The sequence below is a fragment of the Helicoverpa armigera genome, chromosome 2 (assembly GCF_030705265.1).
Source record: "Helicoverpa armigera isolate CAAS_96S chromosome 2, ASM3070526v1, whole genome shotgun sequence".
In the NCBI taxonomy this organism is placed as follows: domain Eukaryota; kingdom Metazoa; phylum Arthropoda; class Insecta; order Lepidoptera; family Noctuidae; genus Helicoverpa; species Helicoverpa armigera.
In genome coordinates, this window is record NC_087121.1 from 13610076 (window position 1) to 13631784 (window position 21709).

General features: G+C 37.7%; 3 protein-coding genes across 4 annotated transcripts in view; 1 reads left to right on the forward strand and 2 right to left on the reverse strand.

Moving 5' to 3' along the window:
- LOC110378203 (uncharacterized) overlaps window positions 1–3309 on the forward strand; it is a 49321-nt gene extending 46012 nt beyond the window's left edge. Inside the window, exon 19 of the mRNA XM_064040651.1 lies at window positions 41–3309. Coding sequence (XP_063896721.1) covers window positions 41–870 — 830 coding nt within the window. The 3' untranslated portion in view covers window positions 871–3309. The remainder of the gene's footprint in view (window positions 1–40) is intronic.
- Window positions 3310–3379: 70 nt separating this feature from the next.
- On the reverse strand, window positions 3380–8381 carry LOC135118479 (WD repeat-containing protein 13-like). The gene is made up of 11 exons (XM_064040656.1): window positions 8170–8381; window positions 7967–8022; window positions 7761–7880; window positions 7188–7298; window positions 6756–6909; window positions 6255–6421; window positions 6016–6076; window positions 5408–5490; window positions 4527–4690; window positions 4037–4236; window positions 3380–3510 (listed from the first exon to the last, which is right to left on the reverse strand). The coding sequence occupies exons 1-11, from the start codon at window positions 8249–8251 to the stop codon at window positions 3410–3412; spliced, it is 1299 nt and encodes a 432-aa protein (XP_063896726.1). The 5' UTR covers window positions 8252–8381; the 3' UTR covers window positions 3380–3409.
- Window positions 8382–9215: 834 nt separating this feature from the next.
- LOC135118470 (WASH complex subunit 1-like) overlaps window positions 9216–21709 on the reverse strand; it is a 41474-nt gene continuing 28980 nt past the window's right edge. For both annotated transcript variants that reach the window (XM_064040611.1, XM_064040608.1), the window contains exon 6: window positions 9216–15048. In XM_064040611.1, the coding sequence (XP_063896681.1) occupies window positions 14863–15048 (186 nt within the window). In that variant the 3' untranslated portion in view covers window positions 9216–14862. The remainder of the gene's footprint in view (window positions 15049–21709) is intronic.

A 21709-nucleotide genomic window follows, 5' to 3' on the forward strand; every position in this document is an offset into this window, starting at 1 on the left:
TACCTTTTAGTATGGGGAATAACAGTAACTTTCTCCCCAGATTACGACGAAGACTTCTTCATCTCGTCATCAGCTCGGCCGTTCGAGAGCCTGGGCATCATGTCGACCACCAGCCAGTTCTTCCCCGGCAAGCACGTGAAGCCGTCACTCCTCGAGCGTGACCTCTCCGATGACCTCCCCGATGACTTCCCTCCGCCGCCCTCTCCCTTACCAACCACCACTTTAATGCAAACTCGAACACCCTCACTAGACTTCACTACTCCAGACTCAGGAGTTGAAGACATCACCCCAGGCTCCACAACCGATGAAGACTTCAAAAAGAAGCTTCCAGAAACAGAATTGACGTGGAGACCAGTCGATAGCGCGAGCTCTAGTGAGTCCGTCAGCCCGAGTTCCCCGGGGGGCGAGGCCCTAGGCGGCCTGCGACACACGAGGGACAAGCTCAAGCTGGACCTGCCCCCGAGCCCGCATATACCGTCCCCGAGACACAACAGAGTGTTCAACTTCGTGCTCGACAAGCCCAAGCGAAGGGAAGACAGACCTGCTGAAATCGGCACAACACCTCTAGTGATGACCGATGACACTCCAATCGTCACTACGTCACTACCACTACAAAAGGATGCCGAAGACTTACCCGTTCCCGAGCCAACGTTCTCGACATTCGGCAAGAGCCCCCCCAAAGTGGAGCCAGAACAAAAGCTCATACTCACCGACGAAGTTGAAGACAATACAGAGGTCAAGGACGAGAGTCCCAAGGTCGTGGAAGCTGTGAAAGGCGAAGGTACAGTCCTCGACAGTGGTGATGAGGACTCCGGCATAGAAAGCAGCTCCAAGGCCACGCTGGAGAGGAACAAGACGAACGTCTCGTAATTAGAACAAAGTAGCAGTAGTTTTGTATAAATAGTACTGATTCATAGATCTGAACGTAACCGGAACTTTGTTGTACGAATAAAGTTTATCGTTACGCTAAAGAGGACGTATATTAGTTTGGATTACAACCGCTTTGGTATCAGTTAGTCTTTCTATTTTACCAGCGTGAACGGCATGGTCAGCGTGAATGTGTTGTTAATCCAATGATTTTTTAATTCTCATTACCTGAATGTACGTTCTTGTAGTACTTAGGTTTCTTCTGGTTCTAATTCAAACTAATGATTTCGTTTCTAGTGGTTTTGATAACCACACGTCAATGTGTCGAACGAACGTAATAATCGACGAATTATGCCATTAATAAGTAAATAGTATTACACTCAGCAAAAGTATTAAGTGCTGGACATAAACTTGATATACATATCGGAATTATGGACATCGATGTTTTATAGCCAATCATAACTCTGACATCGAGATAGGAAACTAAAGTGTGCGTTCAAATTAATTCATCTTTTACCATTTTAATGTTGCCATTGATAGAAAATCGGTTCTATCAAGGTAGCAAACAAAATTTCGCTTCGCCTATTTCGAATAAAAAAATCTAAGATACTCAAGCCTAATTCTAAATTAAAATAATATCAATAAACTACGTAATATTTAGAATAATCACGGGCACGTTTTGGTTTCCTAACTCGATTCCATATACAGTATTCCGTGAAGTGTAAGGCAGTCTATAGTCAATGCAAGAGCGACTCGGATCGCTCCGTGATCAGATACAAAGGTACAAATCGCCATCAATATATCTATAGGTGTATCGCTTTCTTTATCGTAAGTTAAGGGCTTTGATACTTTTACACAACAGCCTAATATTATGAGACCAGTCGCGTCCGGGACTTTTGAAAATGTTTTTGTTAGATCAAGTTTTTTTATACATTTATGATGCACGTAGAACTGCATTGCATGCATTCAAATTGCAGTATGAGTTTACTAATGTGGAGATATGAATTGAATTTTAATTCGCGTGTAACGTATATTCGGATTTACTGTGCACGCCGCTGTATGTACGCACGCGGCCCTGCAGACTTCTCTCTCGTAGATAACTCAGTTTCAAGTACCGTAACATAACTCTCTCTCTGTGAATTACATCCATAATACTAATTAGTTAATTTCCCATTTTATATTCGTAATAAATGAATTGTAGAAGGTCTGGCCTATCCAATGGATTTACAATGAAGGCAGCCAATCGTCGTACTTGTTAGAAATTTTCATACGTAACGTTTTTTACTCTTATTTCGTATGTTGTAGTGATAGAATATGCTAGCGCTGCGCCCGACCTGCCCGCCTACTAAAATTATATGTTTTATGTATAGTATTGTATGATTCCCACCAAAATTACTTATTATGTTGCTACGTGAACAAATGTGGCGTTGTGTGGCGTCTGACGGGCAGCCGGGCGCAGAGCCGATATCTCAATGTCTAAATTACTTGTTATTTGTGACGACCTATACATTACGCACAAGTGAGTACGCATCTTCCATCTTTTAAACCTCAAAGAATATCTAAATTAAAGCGTTTCGGTCTACGATTGAGGTTAAAAAGCCAATTCTTAGTTAAGTAAAAGTTTATATTAGATAAGTGTAGTGTTAGATGTAACAAGTTGTGGTGATAGATCGACATTGCGTATTACGTGCACTCAGCAACAGAATGTCTCGCTCAGTCGTTAAATTCCCAGTTATTATTTATTATTATTGAAGCGTACCGCCGCGGCACCGACAGGTCATGCTGTTGCTGAGAGTACACGAGTGTGTGCCACTATATTAACGTCATCACTATAGTATGCAATACGTCCAAGTGTGAACCTAATGTGCAATTCTTCTCATTTCCATATCATCGCGTTTTAGTTGTTTAGTTACTGCTGTAAATATAATTTAATGTTATTATGTATTGAAGAAAATAATCTTTTTGAATATGAAAATTTATTGATTGTATTAATTGTACTACACGTTTATTGTTCTGAACATTATTTTTTACAGTTTTAGAATATTTTCGTTAATGTACAGATGTAAATAAGTGATAGATGTTCATTTTGTTACGATGCGTAGGGAAGGTAGCTGATACGTCTGTTGTCGCGAGCCTCGGACGGGCGTCCGGAGCTCGGCTGTGCAACCTATACAATTCTATTCGTTTGTAGAAAACCTTACTCAGCAGATTAGTTTACTTCAAGCTTATGATATAAAAAATAAGGAATTTATTTGAATGAATTGTCCAGTTTTAATTATGGTATTTATTGATCGTAAGTTGTTATTGATTTGTATGAGTTGTCGGCAGTATTTAGTGAATGTGAACGCATTGGAAGTCTTTTCATATTGTGACTTTGTCGAGTCTTTTAAAAGTATTTCTATGAAAAAAATAATAATTAATAAAACTTGTGACTCAATATAAGCATTTTATTTATAATACTTTACAATAAGTTAAGGAATGTTTTTCATGATAATACTACAAGTATCAGAATTCAGATCTAAGTGTGTCGGTGCGGTGTCGGTCAGCTACGTCGCCATATGATGACGAGGCCGGTGACGTCACTGGTGGCCAGCAGGCTCTCGTCGTAGCTGAAGCTCACGCCGATCACTGGAGACGCGTGACCTGAGGAACGAAACGAGCATATTTAAAAAAATTGTCTATGCTAATATAGCGATTAGTCAGCAAGTCAGAATGAAAAAGTATACCTACATACGCGATCGAATTGAAAAATGCCTTAGTTTGGGAAGTAAATTAAAAATATGTCGTGTCAAACAAGTGGACAAAATCATAGAAACTATTAGGGTCAATTCCCACTGAAAGACCAGCGGCCGTAAGAGCACGGACAATGTAAGAGCGCGGCGCGGCGCCGCGCTCGCGCTCAATCACTTGCATTTACGGCCGCTACTCTCTCAGTGGGGATTGACCCTTAAATCCAAATCCAAGCCGAAAACTGCTAGAACTAAGGATACAGTGAGCTCGTTCTGCGTGAATCGGATTGTCAATACATAATCAACAAAACATAAGGTAGCTGTTTGTAACTAAAATATCAAGACGACCAACACCTTAGTCTGCCCGTGACCATGGATGCCGTAAAAGATCCGAAACGTGCTTCTATTATAGAATTATATTTATTACATTATCTATTTACCTTGTAACTTATTAACAACCGGGTGTTCGGCATGCCCTTCTATGTCCAAGAAGTAGACGCAGGAGTCCTCGCTGCCGCTGACCACACAGACGCCTCTGCGGAACGACATGATGGGGCAGAACGTTGACTTGACGCTGTGTTGAGTGTGTAATACGTCGAAACGCTTCTTCAGTTGAAGGTTGCCTTCGCGGTCGGCTATCCTGTGGGAGCAATGAGTATTTAGTAGCATTGGATATTTGAAACTACAGGTAGGTCTGTTTGGTAGAATTCTGTAATGGAGTGCTGAAGTTAAAATAACTTTGTGTATTATAAGACTGCAAGAGGCACAGTGTGAGATTTTGTACAAAAAAAAAGAAAATTATACCTGAGAACGAATTACAATAGATTTTTATATTATGTATTTGCAAGATTTGATTGTATTGATCAACCGATCAGTAAGGTAAGTTACCTACCTACTTTTTATTTAAGGCTCATATTAATAGTGACATACCTGAAGAGATACAGCGAGTTATCAGCAGCACTGACGAGCAATGCAGGGTGTCTCGCAAGCCAGGGGCTCCAACTGAGGCAGGTGACGGCGCCGCCCACCGCGCAGCGCCGCAGCTTGCTCAGCCCGCCGCCCGCGCTGTCCATGCGGTAGCTCACTATCACGCCCTGGAGAATAGGGGCTATGTTACTAGCAACTTCAGAAAAAAAGAATCCTAATCGAAGACCGGAAAGTGGGTCAAATTAATATTCCAAGATTTACTTACATGGTTACATACTTACAAGTGAAGCTAGTAGAAGCGTGTTAAAAACTCAATATGTTACCTACGTTGATTTTTTAAAATGGAACATGAGTTCCATTTACCGGCACCTACAGGCGAAACTACTGAACCGATTTGAAAAATTCACTGTTGAAAAGCTACACTCATGCCTTGTCCTGGATGTTAAACTTGGCTGTGAAACTTTTCATAATAGATTTTTAAAAATAATTCTCTAGAGTGGGTACCTACTCTTAACGGAAAATATTTTTTGGTATCATAGTTATGCGCAATAGATAAAATTAGTCAACCGTTTCAATAGAATCCGTTATCCTTTCGGACGGAAGCAGTAGCTGCCGATATTCACTAATCTAGACGAAGGTTACTATACAAAAATATATTAAAATTACGCGTAGGTATTTGTTGCCTTTGTTCGAAAACATTTCATAATAATATTATTTCAGGAAACTAAGCGAATACTTAGGAATGTTTGCAATAAACATTAGGTAGTTTCTGATATGTTCCACAAACAAATTTCAACTATTCGTGGTAAACTATGTAGCGAGTTATGAGTTCTGAGTACTGATCACGTCTAAAATTAAAGTGGTTAGCGGAAAACCGCTCGTACTTTGTCATTGGCCGCCCAGAACATTCTGCCGCTGGACTCGCATGCTATTGAAAGCACTCGACCTCCCAAAATACTGCTACCACCTGAAACACAACGGGCATGTATACCACGAACACATAATTTTAATTGATTAATTAGTCAGAATATCGTATGGTCTTTAGATAGATCGGATATCAAACTATGTACTTTATCAAACTATGTCGTTTTTGAGTTCGCATGTTTTTCAGACGGAAAAGAAATGGTGAATTAATTTGATATTCCATGACCCCCAGCCCAGCATTCCAAATATGTTCTCAGTATCAGTTTGCATGGGTAAAAAATTATGGTAAATATGTGGGTACTTCTCAGAAATTTGTCAAAGTACACCTACCTTTCATTTATTACATCAGTATAAGGCCCACTGGGTGTCACAAAATTAGTTTTTGCGGTTTTATCCTTACTTAAGCTGTGCTTCACAGGTAATGCAATTGATTTACACATCCTACATGACTTCATACTGTCAATTTACATGATTCATACTTATTTTTCTACTTATAATATTCTACCTTTTCACTTTAATATGGACGTATGTAGGTGGGATATAGTTATGAGAAATATAATATAATTACCTCTAGGGTAAATCCCAGTAGATATATTGAGCACTTCCACCATACCTCTTGCATTTCCAGCCTAAAGCATATGTTAAGGAAAGTATACTTTCCGTCTCGAAAGTATGAAAACATGCCATTTGATACAGTAAAATATCTCAAATTCATTTGTTTATATTTTATATGGACGTGCAAAATGGGAAAATATATGTATATGTCTTGTCTTCGCTATTCGTGTTTTAATTCATTTCAAAGGATACAATAACCATATTATTATTGGCTGGCTGGAAGACGCAGCAGAGCAGGGGTGCTCCGAGCTGGTCGGGCACGGCCCGCAGTCGGCGCCGCGCGTTCACCTCCCACAGACTCAGCGCCCCGTCCAGTGCACATGTTACCAACAGCTCGTTAGATGCTGACCAGTCGCAACCTTACCAACAAATATACTAAGTTTAATGTCCAATTTTCAAAGCAAACAGTTTTTTAAAGAAAAATGAAGTTCATGTGAATTGAACATGAATAAGGATGTTATAAGTTGAAAATAGTCCATTTCGTAGACTTAAAAATATATAACTTGGATGGTGGGGGAAAGAAAAAAAATAATTTACATGACATTTTATAAGGTGGTAGAGTGGCTCATTCACTGATAGGCTGATTAAACATTTTTGATTTACTGAAATAAAACTTACATCTGGAACCATCATTCCATCATGGAATGAATGGAATTTTCATAGTTTATTATTTAGAAAAAGTAATCTTAGTACCTGTAACAGGCTTGGTGTGGCCGTCAAGAATGAAGGAGACGCGCGGAGGGGAGGCGGTGACGTCACAGATGGACACCGTGCCATCGTCGGAGCCACAGCACAGCTTCGAGCGGTCGTTGTTCGCGAACTTCACTACGCTTACTTGTTCAGTATGCTACAGAAAGAAAGGTAATTAATAAGAGTTTGTTAAATGAGGATAGGAAATGTTCCGCGTTGACGGCACAGCATGTTTTCTTCTTCCATACTCATTTATCTGCCATTATCTCACGAGTCACATTCTTTCTAGCCATGTCAATTTTCTTACAATCAATTCATCCTTTCTTTGTTTGTCGCCTTCGACTATATCCATCCACATTCATATTCATGCTCATGACAATGGTATATAAACGTCTGTTTATTTATAAGAATAGAAATATTGTTGTATTGTTGTACCTGATCAAATATGTGATGAACTCCAGAGAATGCATAGTTCTCTGATATAGTCATGTCATTCTTCTTCTTTGCATTTGTGCTGGATGGACCTTCATCCACCAGTATACTAGCCTGAAATATAAGAACATCAGTAAATAGGTCTACTGGCATCTGTAGGTCTACAGGTCTTCTGGGGAACAGAAGTATGGCTCTGGGCATGATGATATTTAAAATAACAAGTGGGCTTTAGGAGATATTTCATCAAAATTATATCTTCAAAACGTAAAGCTGCCACAATTAATGTTTACGAGTTAAAAGTAATTATCTCTGCATGTTTCCAGAAATAAATAAAACAAGACTCTTCTGAATTCTAACCTAGAGATCACTAATCAAATTCCTTATTAAAATTCTTTAGTTGTTACTACAACTAAAGAATTTTAATAAGGAATTTATAAAACTTGTGAACAATTAGAGAGTTATTTAAAATATGTTATCTTTCTATTTCCATTGATTTGTTATGATTCCCTACCATACTCATTCAAGTACATACTACATACAGAGACTTCTTATGGGTTAAACCCATCACCAAGATACCTTGCTACTGGAGCGCTGTCGAGAGGAAGATGAGCTGATGGAGATGTTGTCCTGAACTCCATACCGACGCTGTAGCAGCTGACTCCGAACATTTATGTATTTCTTTATAGTTTCTATGTCCTACAACCATATTGTTTACTATTAAAGTTTAAAACGAAAAAACAGTCATGGTAGTCAGTATTTAATGAAATAGGTTGTTATGATACCTTAAATTTTGCATTCTCTCTCAGAAGTTGACTTCGGCGACGTATGTACAGTGTTTCTATAAAATTAAACAACAAAACAGTGAACATACATTTTTATAAGTTTTTTTAGTAAAAAACATGTACGTAAGCGTTTCCCTAAGATGATCCAGTAATGCATGAATTCATTCTTTGTCTAGTTTTACAACTTGCATGGCTTTACTTACTGAAATTCGGATTGTTTGGTGCTCTGTACGCATTGAACCGTGCATCCAGTGCAAATATCTGCTGTTGGAATGCCGCCGCCATCGCTACTATAAATTAACTCCAAGTTCAATATCCTGTTGTGCACCAATTTGATCGATATAATGTTTTTATTTACTATTTTCAAAGTAAATAATCACAAAAACAACATTTTGTGATTATTTGGCAAACCAACTGTCAAGTTCGTCATTGTAGTGACAGCTGTCATTGATCAGCTGTGCTCGTGCTTGTGGTGCATTTGCAGAGGAAGTTATTCTCGCAGATGATATATCTTGTTTTTACACTTTAGAAGGCGCTAAATATGCCTTTTGAAGAAATTAAATTACTAACATTATTATCTACAATTCATTATTTTTTATAAGCTATCTCACGGATAGATGTGTTTACACTCGGATATTGTCATGACTCGCAGGCGGCATATCTTGTACTCAACATTTACTGCGTTACATTTTTATTTGAATGATGTTTTCCGTTGTCTACGTCTTGTATGGCGAGTCACTGCTCCTACGTAAAAAATATTTTACTCACTTTTAGATTTTACCAGCCAACATGGTATCATTTTATTTTTGTTTAAGTATTTAGCTAATTTATTGAAATCTTGACCTTAGTCAATTACGACCCTATTCGTCAAAGCTACCCGCGATAAGTCCATTAGCGACACCCACACAGGCGCGTAAGCTCGTCGCGCGTCCTCCACACGCGGCCGGCTGAGGCCAGCGATTTCCTAGAATCCTTATTTCCGATCCGAAATACTCGGCGCGGTGATACCAGGAAATCTTGACGGTGTTATTCTGGGGCAATGCCGTGTAAAACCCGAAACACGTAGCTTTCTAGCGAGGTGGCTCTGCCCGCCGTTATAAATAATCAGAATGCGTAAAAAGGAGTCGCTGACCCTCAATTACACACACTCATCATTTCTCGTACCGAGAAACATCTTTTCTGCTTCTCTTACAATTATATATTTCGGAGGAACAGCTTCCTCGGGGAATTGGAAATAAAACTGCATAAGTAGTTGTAGATATTTTAAATTTCGTTATACATAATTAATGAATGAACATACCATACTTCGTAACATGTAAAATCCATCATACAACAAACGTACGTATAAATGACAACGTGATACAATCCAGTGAACAGTTACATATATCGACTTTATATTTACAAATTACAACTATGAGACGGATTAGTGCTTTACATGGATTCGATTCAGGACAAATAAGATTATTACTATAGTAACAAATTACTGTAAATATTCGCTGCAAATAAATTAATGACTTACACACCGTTATAGATAAACAATTTACACTAATCCATCTTAAAATATGTAGTTGACTATTGTTTGTTGTACCTAAATAGTTAAAAAAATATTTGCATTGACTTAAAAAAAAAATGCATGGAGTGTAAAAAAGTCACTATAAACTATAACACGTGAACATTTAAAACAGTCAGTCAAAACTTAAATAAAACTATGAAGGCAAGTATCACTAAGGAGCACTGAACACTGAGACGTAACATTCATAAAAACCTCGTAAAACCTCATTTCACTTAAATACATAATATGTATAAGACGAATCTATAACAATACGCCTCAATGGACAATGACGTCATACCGTAATAATTTTAACATACGCTAACAGTTTTTATACAATTAAAAACATCTACATTAAGTTCTATGTACCTATATACATAATTTCGTTTAAATTCATTATAATATCAACATAGTTTTAATTTACTTTACCAATAAGCTACAGACAGTTAGTCGGAATTCATTCAAACTTAATAACTATTCAGATTTCTTTCAACGCTTACTTACAACTTAGCAGGCTTACGATGCACTTTAACTTACACCATACATTTTACATTATTTATTAAAATCGTTCAATTTTGAAATGTTCAGATGTGGTTTCAGTCTTATGCTAGAGCTGCTTCGATGTCCAATATCGTGACAGTTCATGAAGTCTTCAATTTGCAACGTTTACAAAAATACTGTAATTCGCTTTTGACGAGATGGTAAATTCACGAGCCCTTCGGCAAACTAATTGATACAGGTCAACGATAGAATAAAAAGTCTTAATTAAATTCTCACATGTCCACAGCATGCGTGTAATGAATTTCTCTCCTTAAAACGTAGTTTGGTAAACATTGCAAATGGCGGCTTCATCATGGTGCTAATCGACACGAGACATCGAAGGCTAGCGTTAGCCATCCAATGACACACGCCAGTCTGACGCCTGTAGGTGTGCCCCACAATTACTACTACCAGCTAATTACAAAATTAAGTAGTAAAATGTTGATTTTATATTACATCTGTGTGATGGCGCAGAGGATTAGTGCAGCCTGCATAATATATAATTCATTATAATAAGTATAATATTGGCGGATTTAAAACTTAACTTTTAATACGATATAAGCTAAAACAATGGCATTACGTAAAGCACCCACACACAAACAGCTGCGTTATAATTTGTTTACATAATCTCTGACGTAACTGTGCAATTCTGCCTAAACTACTGAACTTTTCGCTTTCAGGAGAATCGATACGAAACTAACTATCCGAGAGATATAGTTTTTACTTCATTTCCAAGTAAAATGCAATATATTTTCAAGCAGAGCACGGTCCATCGCTCTATGCATGTTTGCAAGACTTTGAAATAACGTGTCGGGTACTTTGAAAGGCTTGCTCGTAAAGTTTCAATTCGTATCGACTCTGCTCTAAAGTAGGAAAAGCAATTTCCGGCTTTAAACTTACATACCTACTTTAAAACTATAGGAAATCGCACAGAACGATAGCTTTGAGGTCTGACGTGTAACAGGCAAGACCCGGCTTCTAAGCTATTGCGGAAATCTTACGACGCGGACCTGGCATGTTGGACAAATACTATGCCGACTCAAATCTCACAGAACACGAAACATATCTTGCGATATAAAACATAGCAATATACTTAATCCATTATCAAAGGTATTTTATATATTTTCATAAAATCTCAAATATTCTTTAAAAAAGCACCAAATATGAAAATCATAGGGATTTTAGTACCGCCATAATTTCGCTTGGACAGCATGTGCCAGTATTTTCATATTCCATCGGCTCAAGCGGAACATTAATTTCAACGGAACTCATAACACATCAAATTCATACTGCGATGTTACAATACACCGTAATATATTTACAATAAGGTCCAGTTTACAATATACGTATGTTATACACTCATGAATTATTCGAACCATGGATGGATTTAAAAATAACAAAGGGATTAATGTTTAAAGGGTCGCTAATATTAATTATACGTATAGGTAATATATTCAATTTAAAACAGTTAATGTTGCATAGCAAATATTGATTCGTGATCACGGAAAATAGTCAAATTTAATAGTTACTGATTAATCAGAAAACTTAACAAATATGTACATGTAAACTATTCCAATTGATTTGTGTTAAAATAGAAATTCTCGTTCAAATTACAATATCATAAAGCTAGACCTTATTTTTAGAAACTGTCGATGAGTTTAGAACACCAACATTAAAAAAGCTTATTGTAAAAAATGAGGGCTACTATTTGTCCCTACTCCGTGTTGTAAGGATGCTCACGGCTATTTCACGTGAATAACTGTTGACAGCGCGCCTCCGCGATGCATACTGATTACCAAAACAAAATAAACCGCCACACCGCCATTTTACCTAATTCACAGATAATAAATCCTCGTCACGTGCACAGATGCAGCACATGTGTTCGGCACGCGAATGCTCATAAACTAACAGCCAAATTGTCTACGTGTTATGCTAGTAATCTGTGGTTACGGTTATTTATGTTTATTCTTTTGGAGCTTTGCACTATAATAGATTGTAAAAAAACCTGTCATGTCTGATAATATTGATTCACTTTGAATGACGAATTTAAACATTTACCTTTCTAATAGACGACTCGGGTTTTTAGTCACTGCTTTTATTACTTACATAAACTTTTACGTAGGTTTTTCCTTATTACTTGAAAGCTAAGCTAACTACGTACTTTTAATGAGAAGTCACACCTTTAGGTGATTCTCGGAGCTAAACAATTACGTGCCGTTATTAGAAAACGTTATTTTATCTAACATCCTAAACAATCTAGACGAATAATTAATTTGCGCATAAAATCTGAACTATGTTTCAATTTCAACAGTGTAAAGAAATTCTACGTATTATGACGCTGAACACCAGGCAGTTTCCTATTGGCAAGCGCGAACATTCGCAATGAAATGCGTAATATCATTCATTGCCAATATTTGCGGCGCCTCGTGCGAATACCGCTGGCTACGTCACCCGTCCCCTGTATACAACCAGTCTTGCTTGACCTTACATTTACCTCACGCTATGCAATTCAAATTTTAAATTGGTCACAGATTTTAATTTCGTTAAGCATACTTTCCTACGTTCGTTTATATATTTAGCACCTGTCTGTCGCACGATGAAGGCATGATCATCACAAGCTCTTAACAACCTAGATTCCATCCTGTTTGCTGCGCGTTCGATGATAGTCTCAGACACAACTAACGCTACTCATAGTGACGTTAGCAATAGTGTTTGATCTATTCTCTAACTCGTTTCAAATCTAACCTGTAACTTTCCCTACTTATTAGGCCTAAAATATCGATTTATTTGTCTGGTCGTTAGAAATGGTCCTATTTGGTTAAATCGAGAAGTCGGCCGTGCAGCCGCGGCAGGTTTTTCTCAATTCTGGAAATGCTAATCAGCCGAACCAGTTGATAGTTTGCGGGGAACACTGTTAATGTGGCCGAGCTCCTTCCTAGAAACGAAAGCGAGATAGTCACTAGTGAGAAATACGATTATCGTAATAACCTCCCGGAACGAGAGCCCTTTTCCAATCTCTGTTTGTAAATAGAACTGACTATTAAAAACTTCACGGAATACTACCGTCGTTGTAGAATTGGATAGTTTCTATGATCCCCTTTCATTATTCAGTACCAATTGTGTTTTCCATTTTCGAATTAGATAGTTAAATATTTATTTTCACGTTATACAATTAACTATATTAATTAATCATGTACATTTAAAGAATTATAAAATATTATCGATAAAAATATTTTTTATTAGAGTAGACGAATTAAATTTTAACTAGCTAGGTAAATCCCCGCATAGCGCACACTCAGTAGGTACTAATTATTTCCTATGCAACCGTGACGTTTGCCTGACGTTAAGTGTTTTCTCAGTTATCTGTGACGCTATCTTACGTTTGCTGATTAATCGATAAACTCGAATCATTCTTCCTTGAGTACATTACATACCATCAATTCCGCCGTATTTTATTTCTTATAGAACTTCAAATGTAATAATTTTCATTCAATCAAGTCAGCCTTTCGCTGTCCGTTTAAGTAGACATAACATCCGTATATTTATGATTTATGTAGCTACTGCCAGTAATTCGAATAGAACACTTATCTACACACAAAGAAGATACACCGACAATATAGTAAACTATTAATTTATTATTTAGTTCAACATTAACAACTATTATCGTATAATAAGGAAAACCGTTTTCTAAATAGTGACCATTATAAGTTTGCTTGCCATCCCACCGAACTTTGCCGAGTTATTCGTAAACATAGCGAGAATTGAGGAAAATCGCAGGAAACGGCCCCAGCAATCGTAATAAACAAAACTAAGAATTTCGTAAATAATCGGACAGTTTTTGTTTTACAACATGTACGGGTAGGTTTGATTAGATGAATTAGGCTGTTCTAAGTATTCGGAAGCGGGCGAGATAGAGGTCAACGCTAATCGATTCACAATTATATGTCCCACGGCTTCCGAGAAGGTATGAAGATTAGACTTACATAAAAACCTAATACGGAATGGCCGTAAATATACCTATTATAAGACCAACAATCGATAACGAGTTTTCGGAGAACAAATTAATGTTTTTACTTAGAACATACAGATGGCAGTACCGGGAAAATTATCTCGAGAGAACCTCTTAATTGGGGGCCGGGAGGAAATACTACTCATTCGGAGATATAACCGACCATTACGATATTTTTACAAATAAACCTTTTCTTAATAAATATTATGTAAAAAACATAAATACATTTCCTTTTACGATTTCATTTCGGATTTCAAAATGAAGGATATTCTTTGTAGAAGTTAAAATACAGTGTAATGAAACGCAATGGCTACAAATATTAATCTGCATGTCTGGGGAGCCGAGCCCGGGGCAAGCACTCTTCAATCGTCGGAGAACTCAAAGGACTTGCATTTACATCCACCGTATATTTCTGTACGGACTTTATTTAAGAATATTACTCACTTTGATACTACATCTATTACTGTACTGGTACTATGAATAAATCTTAAGAGCAGGATGGCGCTATTGAATTTTCTTTGCATCTCTGTCGCCTTTGTCTCTGTATTCTCGTTTTTTTTTTAATTGCAGCTGCAACTTAGTTCACGTGAATGCTGCTAAATATTTACAGGAAAGCTTATAAGATCCAGGAGACGCTTGCTTTAGACAAATATGTTGAAGATTGTATTCCTAGTTTTTTTGTAACAAGATTCCTTCTCTTACAGTTGTTTCAGATTGTCTAAAGTAAGCATTTCTCGTTTCTAAGCGCACTTACGGGTAATTAAATGGTAAATACAAAATCTTGTGAATATCCAAGAGTTACTCCCAGTCGTCTTCGCTGGAGGAGCGCGCTGGTGAGGACTGCTCGGGCTCCGGAATGTAGCTGGCCAGGGTATGGAGTACGGAGCCCCCTGATCGTTCAGCCCCGGATATTCCTCGTCTTCGCATTGATAGCTTCGCGTGAAGATCTGCCATCAGGTCGCCGCCGCTTGGTTTGGACCCACCCTGTAGGAACAACCAGTTTTTTAGTAAACTTCGAAAAATGTGCAAAAAGCTTTTTAAGATTGCAATGATGATGCAGAAGAATCAGTAATTATATCATGATTTAATGTATTTTCAACAGCAGACCTCCGTAGAAATCTTGGTTGAAAATAGGCCGTGAGATAACGAATCAGTTTTCACCTGAAGCGGTATAAATTTTAACTGAGAGTAAGTACTTTATCTGATTTTGTATTATGTAATTCGAATCCTTGCTACTGAAGATTGAGGCGTGGGCTTTAAATATTCAAACAGCTAAGAGCTCGCACAGAGCGCGCCTCAATAAAATATTAAAGTATGATATACACAGTTAAATATTTGATCGTCATTAATTGATACCTTGACATGTTTACAGGCGGGACGCTTCGGGGAATCGTAACCAAATTGTGTAACTAATTTGCGCCGTCTAAAAGGTATGTAGATAATGTATTACATCGCAGAACTAGGCCAAGTGCTCTAAATAGTACAAAGGCAATTAACAGTAGTGGTACGTCACCTGCCTTCTACGAATGGAGTTGGCTATGCATATGATAAATAATATTTCGTTTAAATTGTTTGACCCATGAAATACGGGAAAATAATTTCTCGAAATCCGCCAATCAATCAATTGATTAGACGGAAAGGCGTGGAGGATATAATAGTGGTTAATGAAGTGTACATTGTAGTTCGTTACAGCAAGAGTTGAACGAGTCAGGCAGTGCGGCCAATTGCCAGGGCGGCAGTGGGCGACGGCCGCTGGTGCCAATAACCTCGCCTTCTGACACCACTGCCAAACAATACCAACACAATCCGATCAATTTAGATACGTCACATACACGATTCATTCTCTTGAGAAAAAACATCAAAGTTTAAGATCCGACTTCAATAAGCAAGATGTTCGAGTTCAAGTTGCGTCGTAATAACTAATTTAATTAAATTATAGACGCAGAACATTTGGCCAACAGATTCATTGTATTCAAAGACAGGGATTTCCGTTGTACCAGAAACAATTCTGAACCGAATAAGGATCAAAACGTGGGATAACAATAACTAATAAAAGCCATTTGAATATTCAGAACAACATAATTTATCACTTCCTGGTAGGTACAGGATCTCCAAATATATATTTTAGCAGTGGTAAATACTTAACAATATAGGGAAATCCAATCCCGACGATTTCAAGGAATCGCTTTAGGAGTTCATCATCCCGTTTATTCGCAAATAAAAGTTTCCTCAAGCTTACCATTCCTGATTTAGAGGAAAAAGTGTCAATATGTCTGTGTGTTACGGTGATTGGGTGCGGGCGTCGTCAATAGAAACTTGCCAATAAACACATAAACTAGTGAAAGTAGAAATCGTTTCTACTAATTCTGATTTTCCTGTTACTATCAAGTAAGTCCTGTCGCTTAATTGCTTTTGTTAAGCACAATTACTTTTATTGTGCGGAGAGTTCGATGGACCGTAGTCACAAACAGAGTGTTCTGGAGTCCAACGTGACGTATTGTGTGGCAGTTATTAAAAGCCTTTTGAGTACGTAACGCACCCGTCCGGGAAACGTGACTTTATTGTTACAAATACAAAGTAACTACTGGAATCTTACACGCCTCAACGACTAGCTGTTTCTTCCTGTTCCCGGACAGAATACATAGCCTATGTTACTCGGGGACAATCTACGTACCTTCCTAATACTGAAAGATCGGTTTCAAATCGGTTCAGTAGTTGTGGAGTCTAAAACCCTCTTTATTATGTTGAATACAAATAGACGAACAAACGATACATAGTGGAAGACGTGAAGAATAAAATTTATTACCCACATATTGCATTCGTTTATACTTATTATCAATCAAAAATATTATTTATCTATGACGTTTCTCGTACACAAGCATGAGTCACCTTTGTTGTTTCTCCGAAAGGATTTACTTAAGGATTTGTGGCGTAACATGTACGCAAATATGTTTGACGTATATCGTTATCTGACCGATTAGGACAATGACGTTTAGTGTTATCACAATACGAAACTACAACGATAACAGTATTGTTTTTATTCCTGTCAGTCAAAACGAATAAAAACAAAGCTTAACTAAGCTAGATCGGCGAATATGGTTAGTACATTTTTTTTTTAGAAGAAATATCAATTAGATATTTTAGTAAAAAAAAATATTTCGTTACCTAAATTCACGGTACATTTCGAGTGACTGAAGTTCGTGTAGCGAGATCAAAATCAGTGAATAAATTAATATACCTAATGTATATTACAAGTATCTAAATGTAAACATATTTAATGAGAAAATGATGATGAACCTTGATTCGTAACCGGTTCACTTCCGACAGAGATTCTTGTAAGCGCCGCGGGCGTCAAGCTGATAAACGTTTTAATTATAAAATAGTCGATGATAACTGACACTGCGCGGACGCAACCATTGCTTTACGAAGAAGCGCCTATCTATCACACAAACAACTTATCTCGCTGACATATAAAGGTCAATGGCATGCAATTAAATGGAAGCTTCATACACTAGAAAATGACAATTGATAATATTCTTCAAAATAATTTAATCGATTCTTCAGAAATTGCCTATTCTAGTAATAACGGTTTTTCCCCTGTTTCGCATTTTACATAATTATTATATCATTCACAGAAGACAAAGGTTCCTTAAGATACCTACGTAGGTAACAATTTATTTAATGATATTTTCAAAGGAATTAATGAATCTGTTTTTTTGGGGATTTATATAGAATTCTGACCGAAAAGCCTGTTTGTCAGAATCTTATTAAGGCAACGACTCGTCTTGTTCTGAGAAATAAGATGTACGATATAAATAACTTAAAATGTAAACCGAACAAGGCCAGCTTATGTAAATTTTCGAAATTGCGATTCGAGGTATGTTTCAATCTATTACTGCTGAAAAATATCCTGCTGTAAATTTTAATATTTTCCTTTCAGTGGAGAGGTAAAGTTGTTTAAAGCCGGCTTTTCTTAGCTCGCGGCATCATCGTCCAATATTGCGTCTTATTAATCTATTAATTAATCTAGGGAGTATTAGCATGTCGCCCGTTGTTGCCTGTCCAATCAATCTTGGAACACGGTGTACAGTGGGCAAGGTGCAATGTTTCAGAAACTCGCTGCAGTGTAAAGCCGGCCTAATAACTGGTTAGACTTGATCAAGCTACTAGGAACTGAGCTTTAGTACTTTCGGACGGCAATAAGCACTTAATCCTACGCACGCGCCAAAACGGATTATACTACTCACGTTTATTCGTTGTAAAACCTACTTTTGGAAATGCTGCTTTGTAGGTTTCAGCTGGGTTTATAACATCCGCATCAGGTACATTGGACTCTACAATTTAGAGAGATACGGACATAAATGATGGATTGAGAGGGTATGCTTCTAAACAGCCAGCGAGTTTGTGGTTGTTTATGTACAAGAAAGCATAGATCCGAAGTGTGGAAGTGGTCCACCTGGACCATTATGCCAGCCGGAGCCTCGGGCGCACTGACAGATATATTATGACCTTATCTCACTCATTACCTTAACGGACGTGCACTTCGCAGAAACCATCTCCTTTCTCGTAGCATTGTCAACCTTGCCGGGATATTTTACGAGGAAAAAATTCATGAGTCGGAATGTGCTGAATACATTTGTATCTGGCAACACAGTTACACATGTTCATCTTAGCATCCTGTACAATGTACAATGTTACTGCTCAAGGAGCCATTTGTGCTTTTGATGTCTAGAATGTTAGCAGACAATATTCAGATAACAAGGCCCTCTTGCACGGCTCAGTAAATACTCACAATTAGAAGTACACGTCGCTAGAGGCTTCCCTTTGTCAACTTTAATCAATTGACAAGAATATAATTACCATGCCTTAATTACACTTAGCTAATTACGAACAAGCCTGAATTATTAATTGCCATCAAGAATAATTCATGAGTGAGTACGGTATATTCAATTAACGACTTCGTAATTGGTATGTTATGTCAAAAAGTCTACGTATATACTTATGTCACATTGGAATATCTTTATAAAAAAAATTATATTGTGAATTTCCATTGAATTAAAAATGTCTCGGTAAATGTGACTAACGAACGAGTAAGTTGCATATTTACCAGATACAAGCACAAAATGTGATTTCGCACAACATATTGTCAAACAAGTACTAAAGGCGAGTTCCGAAAAGTTGATAGAAATTCTAGAGTAACGAGGCTATTTGTATTGAAGGCCGCAGGGGCCCGCCGCGCCGCGACCAATCGCGCATTGTGCGCCACAATGGACACGTCCCAGTTCCAGCCCTGCGCCTGAATTCAAGGAGTGCCTCGCCATTGTCATGTCCTTCTGATGGACCCAACTTATACAGCGCGTGCTTTTTATTTTTCTAGTACCCTTAACGAGTCCGATGAACATCTTGCCGTATCGCAAAACTCAACCAACATCTATTTGATTGCATTAAGTTACTGAATGAAGCCTTAGATTTTCCCTTTAAGTTACTTTTTTAGATTTTTCAAATTACAGCGACATTTTACGGGTAAAGGCGCAGAGTAAATTATGGTTATAACCACTCCCACTCATAAGTCTGTCAAGTGCCGCCTACAATCCCTGCAACTTTGTATTTATTTACATAATCAACGTTGAATTCGAAATGTACCAAACATTTTATTCAAAAAGGAACTCAACGTTTTTATATCCAAATTATACCTACTGGAGAGCACTCACAAAAATGAAATCCGCATTCGAATAAAATAAATATTCAACATTTTTGAGCCATAAGCGCCACCTACAACGTTAATGTTCGCGAAATAAATAAATCCAAAAAAGTTGCTTCGAGCCCACGTAAATAAAACCACAGGCTGTATAGGCATAAAATAAGGACCAATTTGTATTGTGTCTAAGTCCTTATAAGTAAAATATAAAGGGCATTATAAGTCGTCACGATCCGTTGTATAGATCCGTCGGGTTGTTCGGAGCTCGGCCGGACCGTGGCAAATCAAACATCTGAAATGTGGCGTATAATTGGCTGCGCCGGCCGGAATGCAGTCCGCCCGACCACAAGGAATGGCGACAGTTTAAATACGAGTATGATAAAGCTTTCATTTTATATTTCGTGTAAGAATATAGCTCATATTTGTCAGAATTATCCATTAACTGAATTGAAAATTCAAACATTCCACCCACCATTACTCAACTTTAAAGTGACAACGTGAAACTGTAATTAAATCAGTCTCGCTGTCCTTTTATGAAAATCAATGTTAATGTAGTAATTAGATTTCGGACAGGTACGTAACGGACGGCGCCACTAGTCTAGACAGATCGATCCGAATGGATTATACCATTTGAGCACTAGGTGGAATAATCGTATTGCCACGAATCTTATGTTACATAAATATTAATAAACAGACATCACTAAGAAACTGAATAAATAAACAAGCCAAGTTAACACTTATATAAAGGTGATTTATCAAAGACGTTTGTACGTAGACAGCTTGGTGATGGTTGGGATTTAGACTTGAACCTTGTGCTTCTATAAACGAGATTAGTAGAATCGTAAGCCCAATAGTATTTTCTTAGAATCCGTGACGACTTTGACCGATCACATCATCTATGAAGATCTTTGGCGCCTACTGGCGACTGTAGGTAGATCACTAATAATATCGTACAGAGAACTTAAAATAGATGAACGTTTGTCACAGCGAGCGGCGCCAACTGGCAACAGCTAATGTAAACTCGTTTAATTAGAGCGACAGACAAAATGTCGCACGAGTATGTTGTGTACAGTCAAGTCACTAACAAAGTTCTCAAAGAACATCCAATCTTTTGAATTAAATGCTGTCTACGTTTGCCTAGAGCTAATTTGCTTTCTGCTAATTAGCGCAACTAAATTAACGTTAAGGACTACATTATAGTATTAATTAGTGGTTTGCAGACGGTAAAATTTAACACTTGATTGAATTAATGGGCAAGTCACAACAAATTAGCAAGTTCACTCGAGTCACATCTAATCACATTCACGGGACATTGGGATGAGATTAATCCGGACGGATCCCAATAGTGTTATACTGGGTCACGTAAACACTGCCAATATAGAACTTTTCCATATGTATTTTTTGCGTTGGCAATCGTTACAGTTTCTGTAATATATTCGCACTGTTATAATAACTAACACATCCCGCGGTTACCGCTCGAAGCTCCTATTACGGTGGTAAGGAAAAAATCCCGAACGATAGCCATTATTGAGTCCACAAAAACCGTACTTAGAAATCAGCAATTCTTCTAGGAACCTGTCCATATGTACGACGTAAATGTAATATGCGTTACTGTACCTCGCACGGACGGTAGTTCAACAAAAACTATTTATTAACAGAGTTAGTCATCCATGCGATCTGAGCTTAGAGCTAAATGTCAACTTGTAGTGACGTCACGATTAACCCCTTAGCGAGTTCTCAACGGAATTGTAGCGAACGTGAAGCGGGTAAGTAATGTAAACTGACCATTCATTTATTCGTTGTGTTCACGTAAATGCTAACGTCCATTCAAGCCCACGCGTTCATAATAAATTCTGAGCGAGTGTATGCTCTCAGAATGATGATAAGTGAGTTCGTTTGTTGAAGCTCACGGTGCGACGTGGATACGATAACTGGAGAAGGTTAGGT